This window comes from Taudactylus pleione, unplaced genomic scaffold, assembly GCF_031769625.1.
Source record: "Taudactylus pleione unplaced genomic scaffold, aTauple2 ptg000619l, whole genome shotgun sequence".
NCBI classification, from domain to species: domain Eukaryota; kingdom Metazoa; phylum Chordata; class Amphibia; order Anura; family Myobatrachidae; genus Taudactylus; species Taudactylus pleione.
In genome coordinates, this window is record NW_028285021.1 from 3765224 (window position 1) to 3786581 (window position 21358).

Below are 21358 nucleotides of genomic sequence, written 5' to 3' on the forward strand. Positions count from 1 at the left end.
GCATGTGAGCGCTTTGGATCTGAGCTGTGTAACACTGACTAGCATTGACCTTTATTTCTTGTCCTCTGTGTGTCACTGTCTCCTTCCGCTTGCTTCCTCCTGCTGGCAGTGCTCTCACTTCGCCTGGTACCTGTACTCTGACTTTCTTCCGACAGGCACGTCTCACGCTCCCCTTTGCTCTGTGTACACGGTATGTTTCTATCGCTTGCATCATCTCACCCTCCTTATTGAGTCCAATGCCGTCCTTTAGTCTGCTCTACTCTCATCCCATTCATTTTACCTATCTCACCTACATTTGTCTGTTTAGCTCAGGTCAGAACTTTGATACCACGCAACTGAAAAGCTCCACCACCCCACTGCTACAGGCCACGGAGAGCACAGGTGAGACACTTCTCTCTCATTCTGAGTACCTTTCTATGGTGCTGTCTTCTTACTGTATTCCCTAATAAACCGCTGTCCATCTTCTTTGACAGATTGGTTACATAACCCAAATCCTTCCATCACGATATTCCTGTGTGTGACCCCTCCATGTGATACTGTATGCTGCTCTAGTCCTCATAGCGTGTCATCTACTCCAGCTGTCATATCTGCTAAAGCATCTTCTCGTGCTGCGACCTCAGTTACAGGTGGGGATCCCCAAAACATAGATTAGCCACACACAATGCTTATGCCTAGTTGTCTGATACATGTACTCATCCCTACCACAGACAATGCTTCATCTGCAACGATCAGAAAGCCAAAATCCAGATACCTGGACAAGGGCCGGAACTACCTTCAAACCGCGCCTCGTCCTGTAAGCCCCCCGCCTCAATATACTCAGAGCAAAAACAAACACAGCCCCAACAGCCTACCTGGGCAGGACCTTCGCGACAGGAGAAGTGTGGGGGAGGAAAGCACGCCAGCTTCTATCACGGGCATAACACATGGGAATGGTCAGTATCTATTATATAATTACTTTACATTGCTCCAGGAAGTTAGAGACAAGCCAGTGTGGATCATCCATAACCAACAGTATTATTCGTGTAAATTTGGTCACGTCATGTAAACCACCATTTTGCCATTGTGCCTCAGGCAATCATTTTGTCATTGTGCCTCAGGCCATCATTTTGTCATTGTGCCTCAGGCCACCATTTTGTTATTGTGATTCAGGCCACCATTTTGTCATTGTGACTCATGCCACCATTTTGCAATTGTGACTCAGGCCACCATTTTGTCATTGTGACTCATGCCACCATTTTGCAATTGTGACTCAGGCTCTTGGTTTTTTGCAGAATCTCGTGCTTCTGTCTCTTCTATCCGGCTACTGGAGACTGACATGCTCATTACAGAACAGATGTGTGCTTCCCAAGACACCTGCAGGTGATTCATGTGCTCTGCAATGTCAGCCATGTGCCAGATATGTCAGGCTTCATGAACCTCAGTAGTTTCTCCCATTTACAATCGTATGGTTCAATTTCTGTTTTTTGTTTTACTTTTGTGAAGTCATCGAAGTGATTTAGTTTAAGCCTTATTTGGTATGTGCGGCTTTTGCATAGGGGCAAATGATTGCTTTGGATAACGGACAGATCAGGATATTACGTAGACATAACCGGTGGCGGCTCCAGAGGTGGGGCTGCAGCGCAGTCCAGAATTCAAATAGAGGAGCCACACCAACTGCCAGTGAGTGCCGGCCGGCAGTGTTTGGGGTGGCAGTTGGTGTGGCTCCCCTATTTGAATTTTGGACGGTGCTGCAGCCTCACCTCTGGAGCCTCCACTGGACATAACCATCCAATCACATTCTCAGTTAAGAGCACAAACAATAAGTTGCCTCAGGTAAACAAGTTATTTAAAATATCCATAGGTATGTTTCCTTTAATTAGGACACTTAACATTGAATCCATATGTCTAGCATGTGTCATTTAGATATTATTGAAGTCATTACAGTACATAAGTAACTGGCCCATCTTTCTGTCTCTCCTCACAGTACAGGAAATTACACATATCTACTCCCTCTGAGCAAGTACAGCTCACTGACCGGCAGTCTTACACTGGAGCTCAAGTGAGTGCTCTCTTACCAGTGATGTCTCTTACAAGTGGTCCATTTACAAGTGGCCTGCGCTTTATAAGACACTAATCTCATGTCTATGTGCTTCCAGCTCCTCCATTCCTGTGTCAGTGAATTTGTGTGAAACAACTACAGGGAAAAACTGCGAGACGCCTGTAACCAGAAGAGCTTCAGAGGATCAGAGCTGCTCTCAGGTACGTACAGGGCAGAGCGGTGGCCGGTGTATCTGATCCCTTCACATCATTCTGGTCACTTTATTTCCATGGCGGAATATTTATTGTTCCTGTGAACACCAGACTTCATCTCTTTACGTCTATTGAAGGATACAACAAATAGCCGCCCTGTACCTCCAATGTCCTGTAATGGAGAATAGATCGCAAGCAGCTTTTCAATAATATTTTTTATTGAACATGAATATAGCATGCAGCTATACATTTGTGGTAAACAGTATATAACAGTTTGTCATAAAGTGCATCAAATTGCACCTAGATTTTCATTGTAAGTACATATGGGATGTAGTTATGATGTGGCCGCCGGTCTCAATCCCGACACTGTAATCTCAGCAAGGGATTTAACATAGGTGTCGAAATACCGACCCTTATGCTAATCCCGACCTCGGAACACCGAGAGGACGCCGGACCAATCGTCCTCTGCCGGGGGTGACTATACACTTAGCCGGGGATGGGGGGGTTAAATTTAGGGACCCCCAGGGGGACTAAGGGTTAGGCACCCCCCCATGGAAGGTTAGGCTAAGGGAAGGGGGGGTTAGGTTTAGGCACTAGGGGGGGAGGTCAAGGTCAGGCACCCCCCCGGGAGGGTTAGGTTTAGTGTGCGGTTTAGGCACTAACGGGGGGAGTAGGCTTAGGGGGAGAAGAGCAGTAGGGATAGTATACTTACCTGCGCTGTCGGGATTTTCACCTATCGGGCTGCCAGCGTTGGATTTGAACCGCCAGGCTGACGTCCGGCGGTCGTTCATACTGATTCCGTACATATACCCCAAATTCCATTAAGGGACAGTGAGGCTGATTAGAGCCTGATGAGAGATGGATGCATCGCCAATGGTTTTGCATTGAGCGATTGGTGGTCTGCGGAGGCGTCTTAGTCGCAATGCGCATGCGTCACGTTTCAGTTCCGGTATTGCTTATAGTGAGGATTTATTTGCAAATTGATTGGTAGGCAGGGGCCATTTGTGGGCGGCAACGGGGAGGTGGCGACTCAAACACAGGCGTGATGGGACCGTTTTTGGGGTGTATCTCTGCCACTGTCATCCCGTACACAGTCAAAATGGCTCTGTCGTCTTTCTGGCAGCCATTCTGCACGACCATAGGGTTAAACTAGGTGCACACTATGTGATTTTTGGATCAAACCGATAATCGGGACGATTTTCCTGCAAAATCAGGGTCCCGAGCTCTGTGCTACACACTATACAATTTAAATGAAATACCTGGGGAATTTCACAGTGACTTTGCATATGTGAGCCCACTAGAATGATGAGGTAATCAGGAAAGAGCATAGGTAATCTGGGCAGCTTATCGAGAATGCACACACCGCTCAATATCGAGAAATCGATGCAGAGATTTTCGGTCTTGACCGACAGATCCGATAATGGAAGGAATGCATTTGTGGATGTTTTATGTTTTCACAGTTTTTTCGGTGAAACACTAAACGATTTTTCATACACACTATACAATAAATGAGGCCGATCACACGATTATTGTCAAATCGCCCCGATAATTGTATAGTTTGGGGTATTTGGGACATTTGTATATTCACACCAATCAAAAAGAGAGTCTATAAGGCACTGCACTAGGGACATAAACTTCTGTGACTATGACCTGGGAGTCTTTTTGTGCATGTGGGGAGGGGAGGGGTGGGGGTTGTGAAAAGAAGACCATAGGCTTCTATTAGGATGGCTTCGCCTATCGGGTGCAAGCTCCAGAAGGTTTTGCTTTCTAGAGCTTGATACATATGGGAAATATGGTCAAACCTCCGAAATAAGTGGGATTTGCGTGCACCCTGTATCATGCCCACAGATACACTTTGAGAAAGCCCAACCATGGGGAAGAAAATGTAGTTTACAGGGTTCTCAGATTAAGTCATGCATGCCTACTCTCCTCTTCTACAAAAATCGCGCCATTTGGCCCCGCCCCTATTTAAATTTGCACCAATCGCTGCAATTTACTGTGAGGGTGCGGGGCTTAATGACACAGACTGTCAGGCCCCGCCCCCCATCGACACCCACCTGCTTCTCCTCCCCGGGGAGGTAAAAAACAAAAGTCGGCAAGTATGGATTAAGGGCCTGATTCAGAGCCGAACACTCTGACCAGAGCGCTCGCTCTGAATCAGGGCCCTCCACCATGAAAATGGAGCTGCCTCCTGGCCGCTCGTATAGCTGTGGGTGACCACCCACAGCATATGCGAGCGGCCAAAAAGATGGTCGCGATGGTCTTGACCATCGCGTCCATCGGACTTGCGACGGAGACCCTGCGGTAGGGTCTCCCTGCCGCAAGCCCTGGAGTGATTTTGGCTCTATCACAGCCAAAATCACTCCCACTGAGTGGGGCCGGCTTCAGACGGTAGGCGTTCCCATGGGAACGCCTCCGTCTGGCAGGCACGCCCCCGGCACACCCACCAAAGGGGGCGTGCTGTCAGTCACCATCGACAGCACGCCCCCTTTGGTGCGAGACCCGGAGCGATGGAAAGCCCGTCGCTCCCCGGGTCTCGCACATGCGCACGACGGAGCTCCCTCCGTCGTGCGCATGCGTAGTGGGGAACATCGACCCACTTGCGAGCGTACTGCCGCTCGCGAGTGGATCTGAATGACCCCCTAAGTGTGTTGTTAATATATTTTACACTGTCCATATATTATTGGATTTTATATTGCACTAATATTTGGGATAATTCTTCTGAAGAGAATTAGAAAGATACTAAAATGACTAAATGGTTCTGTAACCGTCTGAAAATACAAGACCCCAGGCAGAGAGTTCTTACACAGGTTACATAAAGCAACAAGGGGGAAGGAAAAATACTTTTATTAAATAAATAGATAAAATCATTACATGTAGAAAGAAGGACAAAAACAATGGACAACATATAATGACAACATGAGAAAAAAAAGAACATATTATTGTCTTATTAGTTATTATACAACTATCCCCAAATGGTGATTATCACCATCTAGTGGTGATCTTATAGGTGAGTCAAATGGTCAGTCAAGCATATATTGTGATCATAAATCATAAGACAACAAACTTATATAATCATATATTTACGAAATCTCATGTGATCATAAATCATAAGACAACAGACTCATATAATCATGAATCTTGAGGCATCACAAAATATATGAGCTACCATAGCTCTATGTAATGAAAACTTTAGGTGAAATATCTCAATAAATAGATGTATCTATAAACAGATATATTTCTGAGATTAACACTGGAACATCAGTCCCGCCGCAAGAAACATATATACAGATGATATTTAGGCACTTTGTACCATCAAAAGTCCACCTCAACAGAGATATCAGTTGCCCAGAATAAAGGGCATAATATATTGTGTAACGAATATCCTAAGAGTCATGCTCTACACAGTATATAATAGAAAAATGTCAATAACCACATGTCAACATATATCAGGGTACTGATTTTATGAGAACTGGTGTCATTAAATGATACAGCCTGCACTTATACACCAGGCCCATAGTGGATGAACAGGAGAGGATAATAGATGCCAATCACTACACTATATCATACACTCTTGCAGTAGTGGCTCTAGGCCCGGGCAAGCCGGGCTATCGCCTGGAGCGCCATGGTACCCGGCGGGCGCTGGAAACGCACACCCTCCCTCCCGGCGCTATAGTGATTATGTAGCTTTAGGGGGAGGGAGCGGAGGAGGGAAGGGGCGGCAATACAGGACGGCGCTGGGGGCAGCAAAGCCTAGCGCCAGCCCTGCACTCATGGTATATGCGGTGGGTCCGCTCATGTCCCATATACTACATCTGTACATGGGACGCAGAAGCCACCTATCCCCTTGCCTATAGTGAGTGGTATCATTACTATCAGATAGATTTTCACCTGTATATTACACCTGATACATTATTATTTATATACCCTATGTCCCCTCTTGCCTCAATTTGCATTTAGAGATATTGTTATTTCTACTTCAGGGTCCATAGGGTATCCACAGGATACCTTGGGGTATAGGGGATGGCGGCAGACATCCAGGCACCACAGAGTTAAATTTTCAGCCTCCCAGGATGCACTGGGGTCCCTCTCCTATACCCCGCCCCCGAGCCTCAGGCCACTCAGTTTTCGTCGGTGCCTGGCCGGACCAGTCGCACCGTACAGAGGGGGGTCTTTTTAAGGCCCCTGAAGATTTCTTCGCAGCTGTGGCTGCACAACTAGAGTGCTCCAGCATAGGACAGTCAGTATTGACGTCCATGCTGTCACTCCTACACCCCGCCGGTACCAGAACGCCGGTACCGATACGGGGATGCTGGTAGGTAGCTGGGGTCACAGCTAGCGATGACCCCGGCTACCTGGACTGTGGCCGGATGCACGGGGAACAAGGTAAGCGGCGGGGTCCCGCGGTGGGCACCCGCCGGTAACACAGTCCTGTTTGGTCCCCAGGCAGGGGGCTCCCTGGGGACCGGCTGCGCGTGGGGCCAGGTGCTGATCCTGCGCCTTCCACTAGCCCACCAGGGACAGCGGACCGCAGCATGTGCGGTACAGCGCGGCGTCCCAGGGGTTAATAGCAGGCCAGGGGAGAACGCCTTCCCTGTCTCACAGCCGGCGTCTCCCCCGCTGCACAGTGCCATTCCACAGCGGTCTGAGCGGGCTGTGTCAGCGCTCCTCCCCCGGGCCCTGCCTTCTCTCTGCTCCTCGGTGGCCATTTTCTCACTACATGTGCTGGGGATGGCAAACGCTGCTGGAAGCTGATACAGATGCCATTGCGGTCCGGGTCCCCCGCATACCTCTCCTTCAATTAAGGTCATTGTATGCAGCACTGTTTCCTACCAGGCTCTGGTCTGTGTAGTTGATCGCAGTGCTTGTAATGCAGGATGTTATCTGTGCATTGTATGTGACTTAAATGCAAGCGCTGTTTGCCTGTACTTTCATTTCTGACTGTCAGCCATATTCTTATCCCTGTTCTTCTGCTACAGCCCTTGCGGTGCGGTGTTGCAGGGTGTTTATTACCTCACAGTAATGGTGCATACACACGGTCAGATTTTTCCTTCAGATATGAACGATAACGATTTAAAAATCGTTCAGTCGTTCATATCTGAAGGAAAATCTGACATATCTGACATGCCTGAACGATGGACGATCTACAATGCGCGTTCCCGTTTGTCAGATAACGATATCTGACATCTGCTGTGTTTGCAGTCAGACTTGGACGATTCCATTCATTTTAATGCAGTCAAAAATCGTTCAATCGTTCAAATCGTTCAAAACTTTGGTAAAATCGTTCAAATCGTTCAATCGTTCATCTGACAAATCTGACAAGTCTGACAAATCTGACCGTGTGTATGCTCCATAAACGTGGTTTTTCTGTGTGGGAAGTCACATATGCTCCGTTCACACTCCTCATGTCGGAAAGTGAACGAGGATATCCTCTTCCAGCTATAATGTACTGATATCATGTGCAGTTAGCGGAGGGATATGTAGACGCTGAGGGTTTATGGAGGGCATGTTGTATTATATATCACGCCCCATTTCTGTCACTGTGCCTGCACAAAAAAAAAAAAAAAGGGGACCGCCCTCGGCTGGCTAAGATGCTTACAGCCCTTGTGGGCAACGCCCCCTGCGTTTCCCCATAGGGGTTATCGCAGCCTGTGGTGGTCTCATCACATGCAGGGGTCCCTTGGCAGTTGATGGTACCCCAGTGTATCCTGTTTTTCGCCCCCCCAGGTCTCGCAGGAGCCTGTGTGGGTGAATTTATTGTCCAAATGGTATAGCACCTGATGGACATTTTACAGGGGGAGTCACCATTTCGGCCTTCTAAACGGCCTTTCGTGTCTCAGACGTGTAAAGGCATGACGTCTGATGACGGTGACATTATTGACTTTTTCAGACACGAGCCCCTTAGTGCAAAGGAGGCGTAGTCTGGGTCTAAAGTCTATATACCTGGCCTTATACGGGCAGTCCGTGCGGCTTTGGTTAGTACATATCCCCCGTGGCTAAATCCAAATATGCCTTCTTTAAGGATAAGGGTGTTGCCACTGTAATTCCTCTATCTGGTCAGGTGGATCATTTAGAGGAGGCGTGGAAAATCCGGGTAAGCGGTTCCAGCGTCAAAAAACGGTTGACCTTTTGCATACCCCTTTGCGGATAATTACATTTCCGAATGGGAGTTACCTTTACGGGTAGATTCTCATGTTACACACCTAGTGAGGAGTGCTACGTTGCCCATGCCCTCCAGGTCCTCTTTGAAGGAGGTTCCAGATTGCAAGGTGCAAATATATCTAAAATCCAATATTCCCTTGCTGGAGGGGCTTCCAGGCCGGCTATGGCCGTGTGCTGGGGGCAAGAGCCATGGAGCGCTGAGTAGGTAACTGGATCTCTGCACACTGACTCTCCAGCAGAGCAGGTGGATAGTGGCAAATTTCTCAGCGACTTTACCACGTTCATAATGAGACGGTCTTACATATAGCCTACTCCTTTCCAGAATCTCCTCGGCAGCAGTAGCGGCTTGCCGCTCCCTGTGGTTGCGCTCTTGGAAAGCGGATGCAGATTCCATTTGGAATGCTTTGACTTTTACGGGACAAGTGCTGTTCGGCCCTCGTCTGGACGCAATTGTGGCCCCGCAGGCAGCAGCTACGTCTGCGTATCTGCCATCGGCTATAGTCCCATCAGGGTCTGGAGCTTTGTCTTTTTGGGACTGTGAGGCCAGGGTAAGTCTAAAATACAGCTTTCCAAGACAGTCAGTAGCCAGGAAATCTGCTCAGCCATAAGAACAGGCTTGGAGTACAAGACGTCCTACTCCCAAGTTGGACTATAAGCCTTCAGCCTCACGGGACGGGCCTCCTCTCGGGAGACCCCAGAGTTGGAGGCCGGCTTCTCCAGTTCGCCCAGTGCTGGTGTCTGACCACCATGGAAGTATTTTCTTGAAGGTATGTCCTCTCCTCCCGGTAAAAGCCTCCCAGACGGTTTTTCGTTACAGGTTTTCTGTCAATTCAGGGCAAGGCCCTGTAATTTTTGAGGGTGTTACACTCTATGCTCCAGGCAGGAGTTATAGTACCTATTCCGTTGCCCCAAAGGGGAACGAGGTATTACTCCATCCTCTTTCTGGTACAGAAACCCAATGGGTCTTACCAGGACATTCTCAACCTCGAATCCTTCAACAAATTCTTAAGGGTTCCTCGGAGGGAGGGGGACCCTGCATTCCATCATTCAATGGAGCCTGGGAATTTTGTGGTGTCGTTGGATATATTCAGGGTGACTACCTGAATATCCCTCTTTTCTCAGCACACCAGTGTTTTCCTCAGGTTGCAGTGGTCGATAAGCATTTCCAGTTTCTGGCATTGCCCCTTGGTCTGGCCTCCGCGCCTCACGGTTTACCAGGGTCATGGCAGTTATGGCAGCCCACCGGCGGATGCAGGGAGTCCGCTTGTTACCCTATGCGGGCGACCTCCTGTTGTTACCACGGTCTCCAGAGATACTTCAGTGCCATATGCAACGGACAATATCTGTGTTGCTATGTTAGGGCTGACTGATAAACTGGAAATGGTCCTCTCTGATTCTTCACAGAGGATACTCCATATCCCAAAATCTGAGGATCTTTGTGATTGAGGAAAAGATCTCTGCATTACAGGCAAAGGTACGCAGTTGCCTGCAGAGTCGCCGAGTGTCTATTCACTTGGCAATGTGGTTCCTGGGTTCCAGGGTGTCGCTGTTCGACATGGTGGAGAGTACCCAGCTTCACTCTACACCTCTGAAAAACTTGATCCTCTCCAGATGGGATGGGTTGCCCCATAGGATAAAGTCAATAGGCTTTCCCCGGAGGTTTGTCTCTCTCTGGCCTGGTGGCTCCGGAAAGTTCACCTAAACAAGGGGCACCCCCTTTGGGATTGCGGACAGGGTCCTTCTGACGACGGACGCCAGTATCCGTGGCTGGGAAGCAGTGACGGGTCCACACTTGTTCCAGGGCAGGTGGACACCAGTAGTTTTTGCGCTTCCCATAAACATCTGAGAACTCTGAGCAGTATTCAAGGTTCTCCAGCATGCAGGACAGGTCCTCCACGGAAATACCGTGCAGGTACAGTCTGACAACGCCATCATGATGGCTTATGTAAACCACCTAGGAGGTTCCCGAAGTCAGGCGACACTAACAGTGGTGTCCCGAATTCTGGCTTGGGTGGAAGGCTATATCCCTGCCATCATCGGCAGTGTTCATTCAGGAATCCTCAGATGGAAAGCAGGCTTTCTCAGCCGTCAAGACGTGCATTCAGGGAAATGTCCTCTTTATCAGGAGGTGTTCAATCTTCTAGTGAACAAGTGGAGCCTTTCAGAGATGAGACTCTTCTGATAGACGTAGGTAGGTCCAGTGGACCTTCCAAGTTGTGTACCTCGTCCCTCCGTTATCCCTTCTTCCTCCAGCATGGGCCAGATGGCACTATTACTCAGATCTTCGGAGCCTCTCAGTTAACACTCCGAAGCTGTTGCCTCTACGCCCGGACCTGTTGTCTCAGGATCCTGGCTGATACCCAGACCTGGGTTGTCTGTCCTTGACGGTGTGGCGGTGGAGACTGCCCTCTTAAGGTTTAGGAGTTTTTCCAGCTCTATAGTTAACAGGGGCTCTGTCCATGCTAAGAGCTCGGAAGCTTTTATCTGCAAGAATTTACCATTAGCTATGGTATACTTTCTTTCAGTTGTGTCGCCCTAGAGGCTAGGCTCCTCTGGTATTCCGGATATCCAGAGGTTGGCTTTCCTACAGGTGGGCTTAGATAACAGTCTTCGCCTTACTTACCTGAAGGTGCAGGTTTCTGCCCTGTTAGTATGGTTTCAGTGTAGGATTGCTACTCTTCCTGATGTCCGCACCTTTGTGCAGGGTGTACGTTATATTCAGCATCCTTTTGTTCCACCTGTGGCTCCTTGGGATTTGGCTGTGGTCCTTAGGGCTCTCTGAGGACCGCCATTTGATCCACTGGGCTCTGTGGATTTCAAATCGCTTACGGCTAGGACTGTATTCCTTCTGGCTCTTAATTTGGCCAGTAGGATTCAGAATGGGAGGCTCTGTCATGTAGACCTCCCTTATTCTCATCTTTCCTAGAAACAGGGCAGTGCTTCGCACTTGCCCTGGTTTTTTACCTACGGGGGTGTCTAGTTTCCACATCAATGAGGAAATTATAGTACCGGCCTTTACTTCCCCAGTCCTGTCTGCTGGTGAGGCCTCTTTGGCTGTGGTACGGGTGCTAAGAATTTAAGTTGACCGTACCAGTCCATTTAGGAAATCAGACTCTCGGTTTTGTCCTTTCTGGTTTCCATAAAAAGGGTTGGCCTGCCACTACGCTAACTTTGGCAGGATGGATTCACAGGTCTTCCTGTTCCATCCTCTATTAAAGCTCTTCCACTAGGTCTGTGGGTCCTTCGTGGGCAGCTCGACGTGGCGCCTCAGCGGTGATTGGCAGCCACGTGGTCATCTGTCCATATTTTTGTAAGGTATTATGCTTTTGATACCTTCGCCTCTCAGGATGCTTCCTTCGGGCGGCGGATTCTCCTTACAGCACAGGAGCGTCCCCACCCTTAAAGGATACTGCTTTGGGACATCCCCAAGGTATCCTGTGGATACCCTATGGACCCTGAAGTAGAAAATATGAGATATGGTAAGAACTTACCCTTGTTATCTCTATTTCTACGAAGTCCATAGGGTTCCACAGGACTCCCGCCCTGTCGCACCTGTACTGCAGATGGGCTTTGATCTGGTCACCGGTTTCTCCGTCTCCTTCTGGTGAGAATGTGATTCTTGTGTGTTCCAGACTGTCTTCTCTCTCTTTTTTGCTCCTGCTCCGGCCTATGGCTTGTTACGAAACTGAGTGGCCTGAGGCTCGGGGGCGGGGTATAGGAGAGGGACCCCAGTGCATCCTGGGAGGCTGAAAATTTAACTCTGTGGTGCCTGGATGTCTGCCGCCATCGCCTATACCCCAAGGTATCCTGTGGAACCCTATGGACTTCGTAGAAATAGAGATAACAAGGGTAAGTTCTTACCATATCTCATATTTTAATGACACCAGTCTTAACACGGTTACAGTAAGTGTATGCTATTGCCAATGTTATATAATTAAGTTCTCAATGTCATCCTTTGTACCATCCTTTGTGAAAAATCTGGCATACTTGTTCAGAAAGAGCCCTAGTGCATGGGGCTGGTTTGTCCTGGATGGGGCTCCTCATTTTATGTAAGTGCCTGATCCCCCCATGGAATACAGCCCCATGCTGACCAACCCAGGACTGGTTGGCATTATGGCAGGGGGCCCCGTGCTGTGTCTTTCTGCTATAGTGCCACCAGCCATGGCTGGTACATTCTAGTGCTGGTTGTGGAAAACTTGGGGGGACGCCACGCTCTTTTTCCCTCTGATTTATCACTTTCAACCAAGGCTGACAGCGCTAGTGCTAGTTTATAATTAAGGATGGTGGGACATGCTTTTTTTTTTCTTTGAATTATTTATCATTTTATTTTGACATGGTGCTAAACAAAATAGCTTTCTTTGTAACCAGAGGCACCTCTATTGGTTGGCATATTTTTCTTGTGCAGTCTTGGCCAGATTCAAAATCCTTGGCTATTATATCTGGTAACTTGTTACTTCAACATTAGAAATACTGTATTATTACATCATCGTACACAGAATCATTGAAAAGCCACTCACAGCGTGATAAAGGCGCTAAACTCAGGGGTGCTGAGAAAGCCCCCCCTAAGGCGAGCTCAGGGAGGACAGAAACCTCCCATGGAGCAGAAGGGTTTCTTCTGGGCCTGGACTTGTTGGAGGGGCCTGGACTTGTTGGGGAGGACTGGCGGGTGAGGGAGAGAGAGGAAACTGCTGCTCAGGAGCAGCAGCCACTCTCTCTAGCACATGGTGCTGTGTACTGGGCTGCAGAGGCTCCAGGGAGGCCGCTGAGCAGCAGCAGTCTGTCCCTGCATGATGTGGAGGGGGGGGGGGGGGACACTTATCACACACACACACGGATTAAGGTCTGTGAGGGCTCCTATATACCACCGTTTCTTGTCACCCTAGGAATTTTTTTTCTTTCTATTCACTTTAATGCCCGCAATAGTAATGCCCCTCTTGCAATGCCCACTATAGAAGTGCCCCTTATACAATGTCCCCTGTAGTAGTCCCCCCTATGCAGTGCCCCTTATGCAGTGCCCTCAGTAGTGGTCCCCCCTATGCAGTGCCCCTTGTATAATGCCCACAGCAGTGGTCCCCCCTATGCATTGCCCCCAGTAGTAGTCCCCCTAAGCATTGCCCTCAGTAGTAGTCCCCCCCTATGCATTGCCCTCAGTAGTAGTCCTCCCCTATACAGTGTCCACAGTAGTAGTCCCCCCCTATGCAGTGCCCCATATATAGTACCCCCAGTAGTAGTCCCCCCCCTATGCATTGCCCTTAGTAGTAGTCCCCCCTATGCACTGCCCAATTAGTAGACCCCCTATGCATTGCCCTCAGTAGTAGTCCCCCCTTATGCATTGCCCTCAGTAGTAGTCCTCCCCTATACAGTGTCCCCAGTACTAGTCCCCCCCCTATGCAGTGCCCCTTATATAGTACCCCCAGTAGTTTTCCCCCTATGCATAGCGTTCCCGCTAGGCTGTTTTAACAGGGCACTGCTCCCTGCCCTTTTTCTGGAGGGCAAAAAGCACCCTGCCCTCACCGCGCAGCGCACCGCTAAGACAGCCTGCGGGTGACGTCTTCAGCCGCGGGTCACAGTGTCCCGCGGGTGGGGTAATGTGCGGTGACCCGGTCACCGCCGGTGAATAGACGCTGGGCGCATGTGCCCGGCATCTATTCTACCTCTCAGCAGCGCTTGGGGGCTGCCCGGCGTGTCCGTAAGTGCCGGGCACGCCCCCTAGAGTGACGAAAAGGTGATGCATCTTATAGACATGCCCCCTTTTCAATGGCCACGCCCCTTTTTTTGGGTGCGCGCCGGAGCTAGAGTGAACACTATATGCATTGCCCCCAGTAGTAGTCCCCTCCCTATTAAGTGCCCCCCAGTAGTAGTCCCCCCCTATACAGTGCCCCCAGTAGTAGTCCCCCCTATGCAGTGCCTTTATATAGTGCCCCCAGTAGTAGTTCCCCCTATATGCATTGTCCCCAGTAGTAGTCCCCCCCGATTCAGTGCCCCCAGTAGTAGTCCCCCATATACAGTGCCCCCAGTAGGAGTCCCCCCCATGCTCTGCCTCCTGTAGTAGTCCCTCCCCCTATACAGTGCCCCCCAGTAGTAGTTCCCTCCTATACATTGCCCCAGTAGCACCCCCCCATATAGTGGCCCCCCTATACAGTGACCCCTGACAGTGTCCCTTATTACACACACACACAAAAACAAACAAACAAACAAAAAAAACTTGAATCCCCGCTCCTGACGCGACCACCGCTGTCTGCTCCGAGTCCCGGCTCTTCTCCTGCACCACAGTATGGGAGAGACGTCATGACATCTCTCCCATCACCCGCTGCGGAGCTCATGAGTGAGCTCCAGCCGCCTCCCTCAGTTGATGCAGCAGCGAATGAGAGTCTGTCTGACTCTCATCGGCTGCTGTAACATACACACAGCCGCCGCTGGTGCCTGTGTGTAAGTCACTGTGTAGTGTGGCCGCGCTCACTACGGTCTACACTACACTAGCAGAGGGTCACTAGGGGCAGGTGCAGACAGCGGCCACTAGTGGGGGCCCCTCCGTGTGTGGGGGCCCATGGACGATCGCCTCTGTCACCCCCCCACCCCCCCCGCCTTAATCCGGCCCTGCACACCCCAGATCTGTACCTGGCTGAGCAGCCCCCGGCACCCCTCTGTGCAACACGTAGGGGTATGACCAAGCCACCGCCAATTTGGCCATGCCCGCTCTTGACGGCCCTGGCTAGGCTGCGACTATTTGCAGATGAACTGCAACGGAACTGGGTTCAGCGAAAAGCCATGGCTGCTCACATCAGAGCCCTATGTACACAGACTCAGACTTAGGCGCATACCCCATTGATCAGTGTACCCTAGCAATGCAGTTCAGTCACTTCTATGTGTTTAAATGACGCAAATAAGATGCACATTTTTAGCAAAAAAGACGATCGTCGCTGCCGGGTCGCACAGGACTTGGCGCACTGAGAGGGGATATTTGGCGCGATTGAAGAAACAGAAACAAAGGATACATCTGTACACCTCCTGGTGTGAAACAACGGCCTTTCCCACCTTTTTCTTTTTGATGACCGTATACGGTTTCCTAAATAGGATAGTCTGGGTGTGCTTTACAGCAGAATAGATGTAGTGCAGGTATTCTTTCAGGGAATGATGCATGTGCAGTCTAGATAAATGCACCCAATAGGTCCTAGGGATATTAATATAGTACCGACAACTTGAACGCAATCTCCTTTCAAACTAGTGGATTTGATGGAGGTAAAAATCATTATGTGGGAGACTAACTTCCTGTAGGCAATCCCCTCAGCTAGGAGCGTTATGGAGCTGGGGGCTCCTATCATGTAGGTCTCAGTTTCTCATCTTCCATGAGGACAGGGCTGTGTTTAGGACTAAGGGCTCTATTTATTAACATTATTTTTACTAAAATAAAGTGAAAAAGGGGGCCCGCAATCGCGGGGGGCGGGGCTTAGCGTCGGTGGGGGGGTAGTAGCGGTGGTCGGTCGGCACATGCGCGGGCTCTTAGTCGCGGTATTTTTTCCAAAAATACCGCGACTAGAGTACGGATGGGATCCGCAGGGACAGAGCTTTATCGCAAGCTCTGCCCCTGCAAGGGATTTATAGTAAATCCCTGTGATATTGCCTGAATTCGCAATGCGAATTCACTCAGTAATATCACACTACAATCCGCATTCAATATGCGGATTGTAGTAAATAGAGCCCTCAGAGGCCTATCATAATGACATAATCGTCACTAGTGATAATTATGTTTTAAACTGACTGCGAGTTTAAAAATGTTTTGGAGGCATTCGTCGTGCCTCCCTAACAAAAGTATCACTTCCGAAAAGCTGCTCTTTTTGTGGAGTCAGCTTTTCGGAAAAGTTATACTTGTCCCCTACAGCTGAGGTATCCACAAGGATTTCCTCACTGCTGCATGTCTATCCTCCTCTCTATTCCCCGCTGTCTTTCACCCCCTTAGCCCCCTGCACGCTCCGGTGTCGTGTCTGACCACCGCAGGTGTCCGATCCGGGCATCCCCTCGTCTGACCCGGAACTTGATGAATGGCCCTGACACTTATTTTTTTACCAAAGTATGTAAAAAACTGAAACTGTTCATTTAAACCTGCTTTTGTAAAAAAAAAAGTGATGATGAATAGGCCTCAAGTACCATATAAATAATGTCATTGTGATAAGTCTCCAGACTTTGTAATGTTTTTTTATTTTATTTATTTGCTGACCTGATGGATCCCCATAGGGACTAGAGGCCTGTGCTGACCTGATGGATCCCCATAGGGACTAGAGGCCTGTGCTGACCTGATGGATCCCCATAGGGACTAGAGGCCTGTGCTGACCTGATGGATCCCCATAGGGACTAGAGGCCTGTGCTGACTAGGCAAGGGCTAGTTAGTTGGCTCTATGACAAGGAGATGAAAAGCTGCTATTTTCTCTGCTATAGTACCACCAGCCTTGGGTTTATTAGAAGCTTATTGTCTCTATGCCATGCCCTTACAAATGTCTATACATACATGATTTAGAGAAAATAAGCTTCTATTAAAACGTAATAACATTTTGATAAAGTCTGTGAAAATTAGGAAGCGTTCCACTATTTTGGGCAAGTTTACTATATTGGAGGTAGTAATAGTAATGGGATGTGATGAAAACACTGTCTCTCTCCCCCAGGTCTCTGGAGTGTGTGCCCAGCCGGTCCCATCATCCAACCATTTGTGGTCTCTCCAGCTGTTTCCCTCCCAGGACTTCACCTTTCACCTGCAAGTGTCACCTCCGGTGAGCAGTTCTGATCTTATCACCAGGGTTCTTAGAACATTTATAGCAAATAAGCATCAGCTTGGGTTACACTGTGTCAGTCTTTCCAGCATCCAGACACCATCTGCCCTACAGTGCCAGCATTAGTGGAAAGACATCACCATATAGGGGTCTATTTACTAAGCTTTGGATGGAGATAAAGTGAACGGAGATAAATTCCCAACCAATCAGCTCCTACTGTCATTTTGCAAATACAGCCTGTGACATGACAGGAGCTGATTGGTTGGTACTTTATCTCCATCCAAGGCTTAGTAAATAGACCCCATAGTCCCACCTTCTGGCACAAACTTTCTGAAATCCTGCTCTAGTGTCCTCTGGTTCTCTAAGGTAGTATCCACGCCTCCCATAGATGAGTCTTGTCTGACTGCCTTCTTCTCTGTCTTCCTCAGGGAGCAGCAGGATGCTATGATGCTTCTGTGGATCCTTCACAAGTTACAGACTATTATTTCAGTTTTTACCGACTCTGCAACTGACTCGCTGGTTGAACAGCTGGAGAATCCCCACATCTCTCCCTTCATCTACTGGACACAGAAATGTGCCAACCCATGCCCCCCAGACTGCGGGCAGCCACGGGGTGACTCATACCCCTCACTGGATGTGCAACACTGGACCAAACCAAGCAGCACTGGAATCAACTGGGACCGACTGGAAATCAGAGGGCTATCACACTGGAGACACAGGGAATTATCCCCACGCAATAAAACCATGGGATCTTCCTAGTCCAATAATGGGGAAATCTAAAGGCTGAGGATGGGTGCAGCTTCTCCCCCATGCTAATGATTTTCTATATGTTTAATGTTATGATTCTGTTACAAACCTTCCCTTTATTCGTGACCCTCCCAATCCTTGATTGAAGTTACCAGGAAGGCATCATTTCACATTGTTGTTGTTAAACATCCCTGCAAGCCTGTGTAGCTCAGCACTCTGAACTGTTAGATGCTGCCGCTAAGCCAGAGGCTGCAGGAGCCGTTTTACGTTACTGAGATATTTTTGTGTTTTATTGTATTTTATGTGATTTTTTTTTTTTCTCGTCTGTTTTGTATTTAATTCTCTAACCACAGAAGTGCACTTAATCTTAACATGGCAGTGAGGACCAAAATTTTGCCTTGAAAAATAAGCGCTAGATGTTGAATCAGCGTGCCAAAAACTGGGCACCCGGCGTGCCGACGCTGTGCAAAAAGGTGAAGTGGTTACTTATAAAGGACCCAGATACCAGACCCCCGTCTTACTGACGTCATTTCTGCTCTTAATGTTAAAAATCCTGTAAATATGGTTTTCTTACAATAATTAAGACACTAATCGCATTGTAGCATTTTAACCCTTCCATTATAGACCTATAGTATTGGAAGGGTTAAACTGCTTTTTTAACTGGACCTATGAACTCAAAGCATTTTTAATATTTGTTTTTTTTTTAATTTCCCAATTTGTATTTATATTTTCCTTGCTACTTTCCTTGCACTGTTGTCCCCTTCCTCTTACCCTATTCTTTGGGTCTGAAGTAAAAAAAAAAAAAATCCTGTCTGCATATAAATACCCACAATATAAATAATTATTTGTACTCTGACTGGTGTTTTTGTTGCTGATTAAATACTGAACTCTGAGGTAGACACATAACAAGAATAGTAATAAAATGCTTTATTGTGACTGGTGAGCAAATCACCTTGAAGAAATCTCCATTGCAGAACTGAGTGACACCATGATCCGGTACACACAAGAGTAAAAAATTATCTAACCCTTCAGCAGAGACCTGGGGGGTAAATTTACTAAGATGAGAGTTTTTAGAAATGGAGATGTTGCCCATAGCAACCAATCAGATTCTAGCTATTATCTTCTAGAAGGTGCTAGTTAAATGTTAAGTAGAATCTGATTGGTTGCTATAGGCAACATCTCCAAACTGTCATCTTAGTAAATATACCCCCTGAAGTGGTAATTTTTTTTTTTTTATATCAGTTGTTTTATGATGTAACCTATGCACCTCCAACTGTGGAGGCATGCAGTTGCGGTTCCACAGGGAAAGTGTACAGAAATGTATACTAAAGGGTTTGATTCAGAGATGTACGTTTGGGGGAGGGGCATGGCTGGCCACCTTTCCCAGAAATGGGGCGTGTGTTGCCCCCATTTTCTGGGAGGGACAAGGCCAGAGTCTGTGTCAGTGGATGCGGATTCCTCGGCCTCGCAAGTGACCAGGCTGCGGTAAGCTTCGGCTTACAGAACCTGGCCAAAGCAGGAACGATTGTTGCGATGGTGATCCAAGGCAGCATCTACGGACGCAGCACACGTATCATAAATGCCTATTACCTATAGACGCCTCTTGCTGCATTTGCAGCTTGTTGTACGGTATTGCACAGCCGCTTTTGTACAGCACCATCCAGGGCCAAAACCACATAAAAAACTTCATTGGTTTGTTTAAAACTGACTAGGTGAGCGTGTGCTCAAATACAGAAAGGGACATGTGTAATCACCTTTTCTATCTACTCCCTAAATCCTTTTTACACAACTAGACTGCTGCTGAATCTGCCTCCTCCTATCAGCATACTGACACCTCTGTCCAGGGGCGTTTCTAGAGAGGAGGGGGCCATGTGCAGTCTCCGACCACGGGCCCCCTCCTCTCCACCCGCAGCACACTGAGCTGTGAGCGGCCAGCGCCGGAGTTATAGACTATGGCCCTGATTCAGACCCACTCGCAAGCGGCTGTCCACTCGCAAGTGGGTCGATGGTCTGCACTGAGCATGCGCACGACGGAGGGAGCTCCGTCGTGCGCATGCGCCAGACGCGACGAGCGAAGGAAAGTCCTTCGCTCGTTGTGTCTGATCAAAGTGGGCGTGCTGTCGATGTTGATTGACAGCACGCCCCCTTTGGTGGGCGTGCCGGGGGAGTGCCTCCCTGACGGGGGCGTTCCCACGGGAACGCCTCCCGTCAGAAGCCGGCCCACTGACATCTGATAGAGCCAAAATCACTTCGGGGCTTGCGGTTGAAAACCTCAACCGCAGGCTCCGGCTCGCAGTTTCGATGGTCGCGATGGTCACGACCATCGCGGCCATCAAACTGCACGCTCGTATAGGCTGTGGGTGGTGACCCACAGCTATACGACCGTCCAGGAGGACGCTCCATTTTTATGGAGGGCGGCCCTCATTCAGAGCATGCGCTCTGCTCAGAGCGTACGGCTCTGAATGAGGGCCTATGGGCTCTAGAGTGCCCATAGTCTATAGTGTATGCACAGGTCACCGGGAAAATGGCCAGCGGCGACCATTTTCCCTGTACTGCGCATGCGCAAACGACGACCATTTTCCAGTAGTTTTACAGCGCCGGACACCCGCGCCGACGTGGGACTCCGTAGAGGTAAGTAATAATGGGTGCAGGGTGTGCGGTGCGGGGCTCCACTGGACCCAGGGACCCATGTTCCCCGCACACTCTGCACCCATTATAGATACGCCCCTGCCTTTGGCAGGATGTGGCAGCCGGAACCAAGCAATGAGGACACAGTTGAACAAATGACATCTCATCCCATATGCATCAGTGTACAAGTGACAGGTGCCATCTAATAACACAAAGCTTCATGGGTAAATCCTTTTTACATTCAACAGATCTATCAGCTCCCATTAAAATGAATATGCAGGTATAGGACAAGAGAGAAACAACTGCAAATATTGGGGTTAATGAGCGATAATAACAGCACTTCCAGATAAACAGTGTATACAAAATTAAAGACTACAACTTGTGTGTGTGTGTGTGTGTGTATATATAATCATACTTGCCTGCTTTTGAAAACTAGTTTCAGGGAGATTAAAGTCAGTGCTGTGGAGGGGGTGTACCATGCTCCGCTCAAAGGGCGTGTCTAGCTTCACCCATGGGTGCGTCCTGCAGTGGCAGTCCACTGGCACTAGCCATATGCGCCCAGTTCTGCGTCCGAGTCCAAAACTACCCCTGCGAGACTCCCACTACACTCCAATAACATGTGAACCAATCATTCACCTACGGTAACTAAATATTGGTGGTGGCTGGAGAATGTATGTTGAGGTACAGAAATAAAGATGATAAAGATACCATATACAGTACATAACTATAGGACATGAGTATGAGACAGCACATATAGAAAAGTACTAACATGACTACAAGACAGTACAAAGACGAGTATAGGATAGTCCATTCATGACTATAGAACACTA

General features: G+C 48.7%; 1 protein-coding gene across 4 annotated transcripts in view; it reads left to right on the top strand.

The window, feature by feature from the left end:
- The window catches only part of MYRF (myelin regulatory factor), a 188506-nt gene extending 169756 nt beyond the window's left edge, over positions 1 to 18750 (top strand). For all 4 annotated transcript variants that reach the window (XM_088454533.1, XM_088454532.1, XM_088454535.1 and 1 more), the window contains exons 19-27: positions 110 to 190; positions 308 to 381; positions 474 to 626; positions 708 to 932; positions 1272 to 1359; positions 1964 to 2038; positions 2136 to 2238; positions 17049 to 17153; positions 17582 to 18750. In XM_088454533.1, the coding sequence (XP_088310659.1) occupies positions 110 to 190; positions 308 to 381; positions 474 to 626; positions 708 to 932; positions 1272 to 1359; positions 1964 to 2038; positions 2136 to 2238; positions 17049 to 17153; positions 17582 to 17665 (988 nt within the window). In that variant the 3' untranslated portion in view covers positions 17666 to 18750. The remainder of the gene's footprint in view (positions 1 to 109; positions 191 to 307; positions 382 to 473; positions 627 to 707; positions 933 to 1271; positions 1360 to 1963; positions 2039 to 2135; positions 2239 to 17048; positions 17154 to 17581) is intronic.
- The last annotated feature ends 2608 nt before the right edge of the window (positions 18751 to 21358 follow it).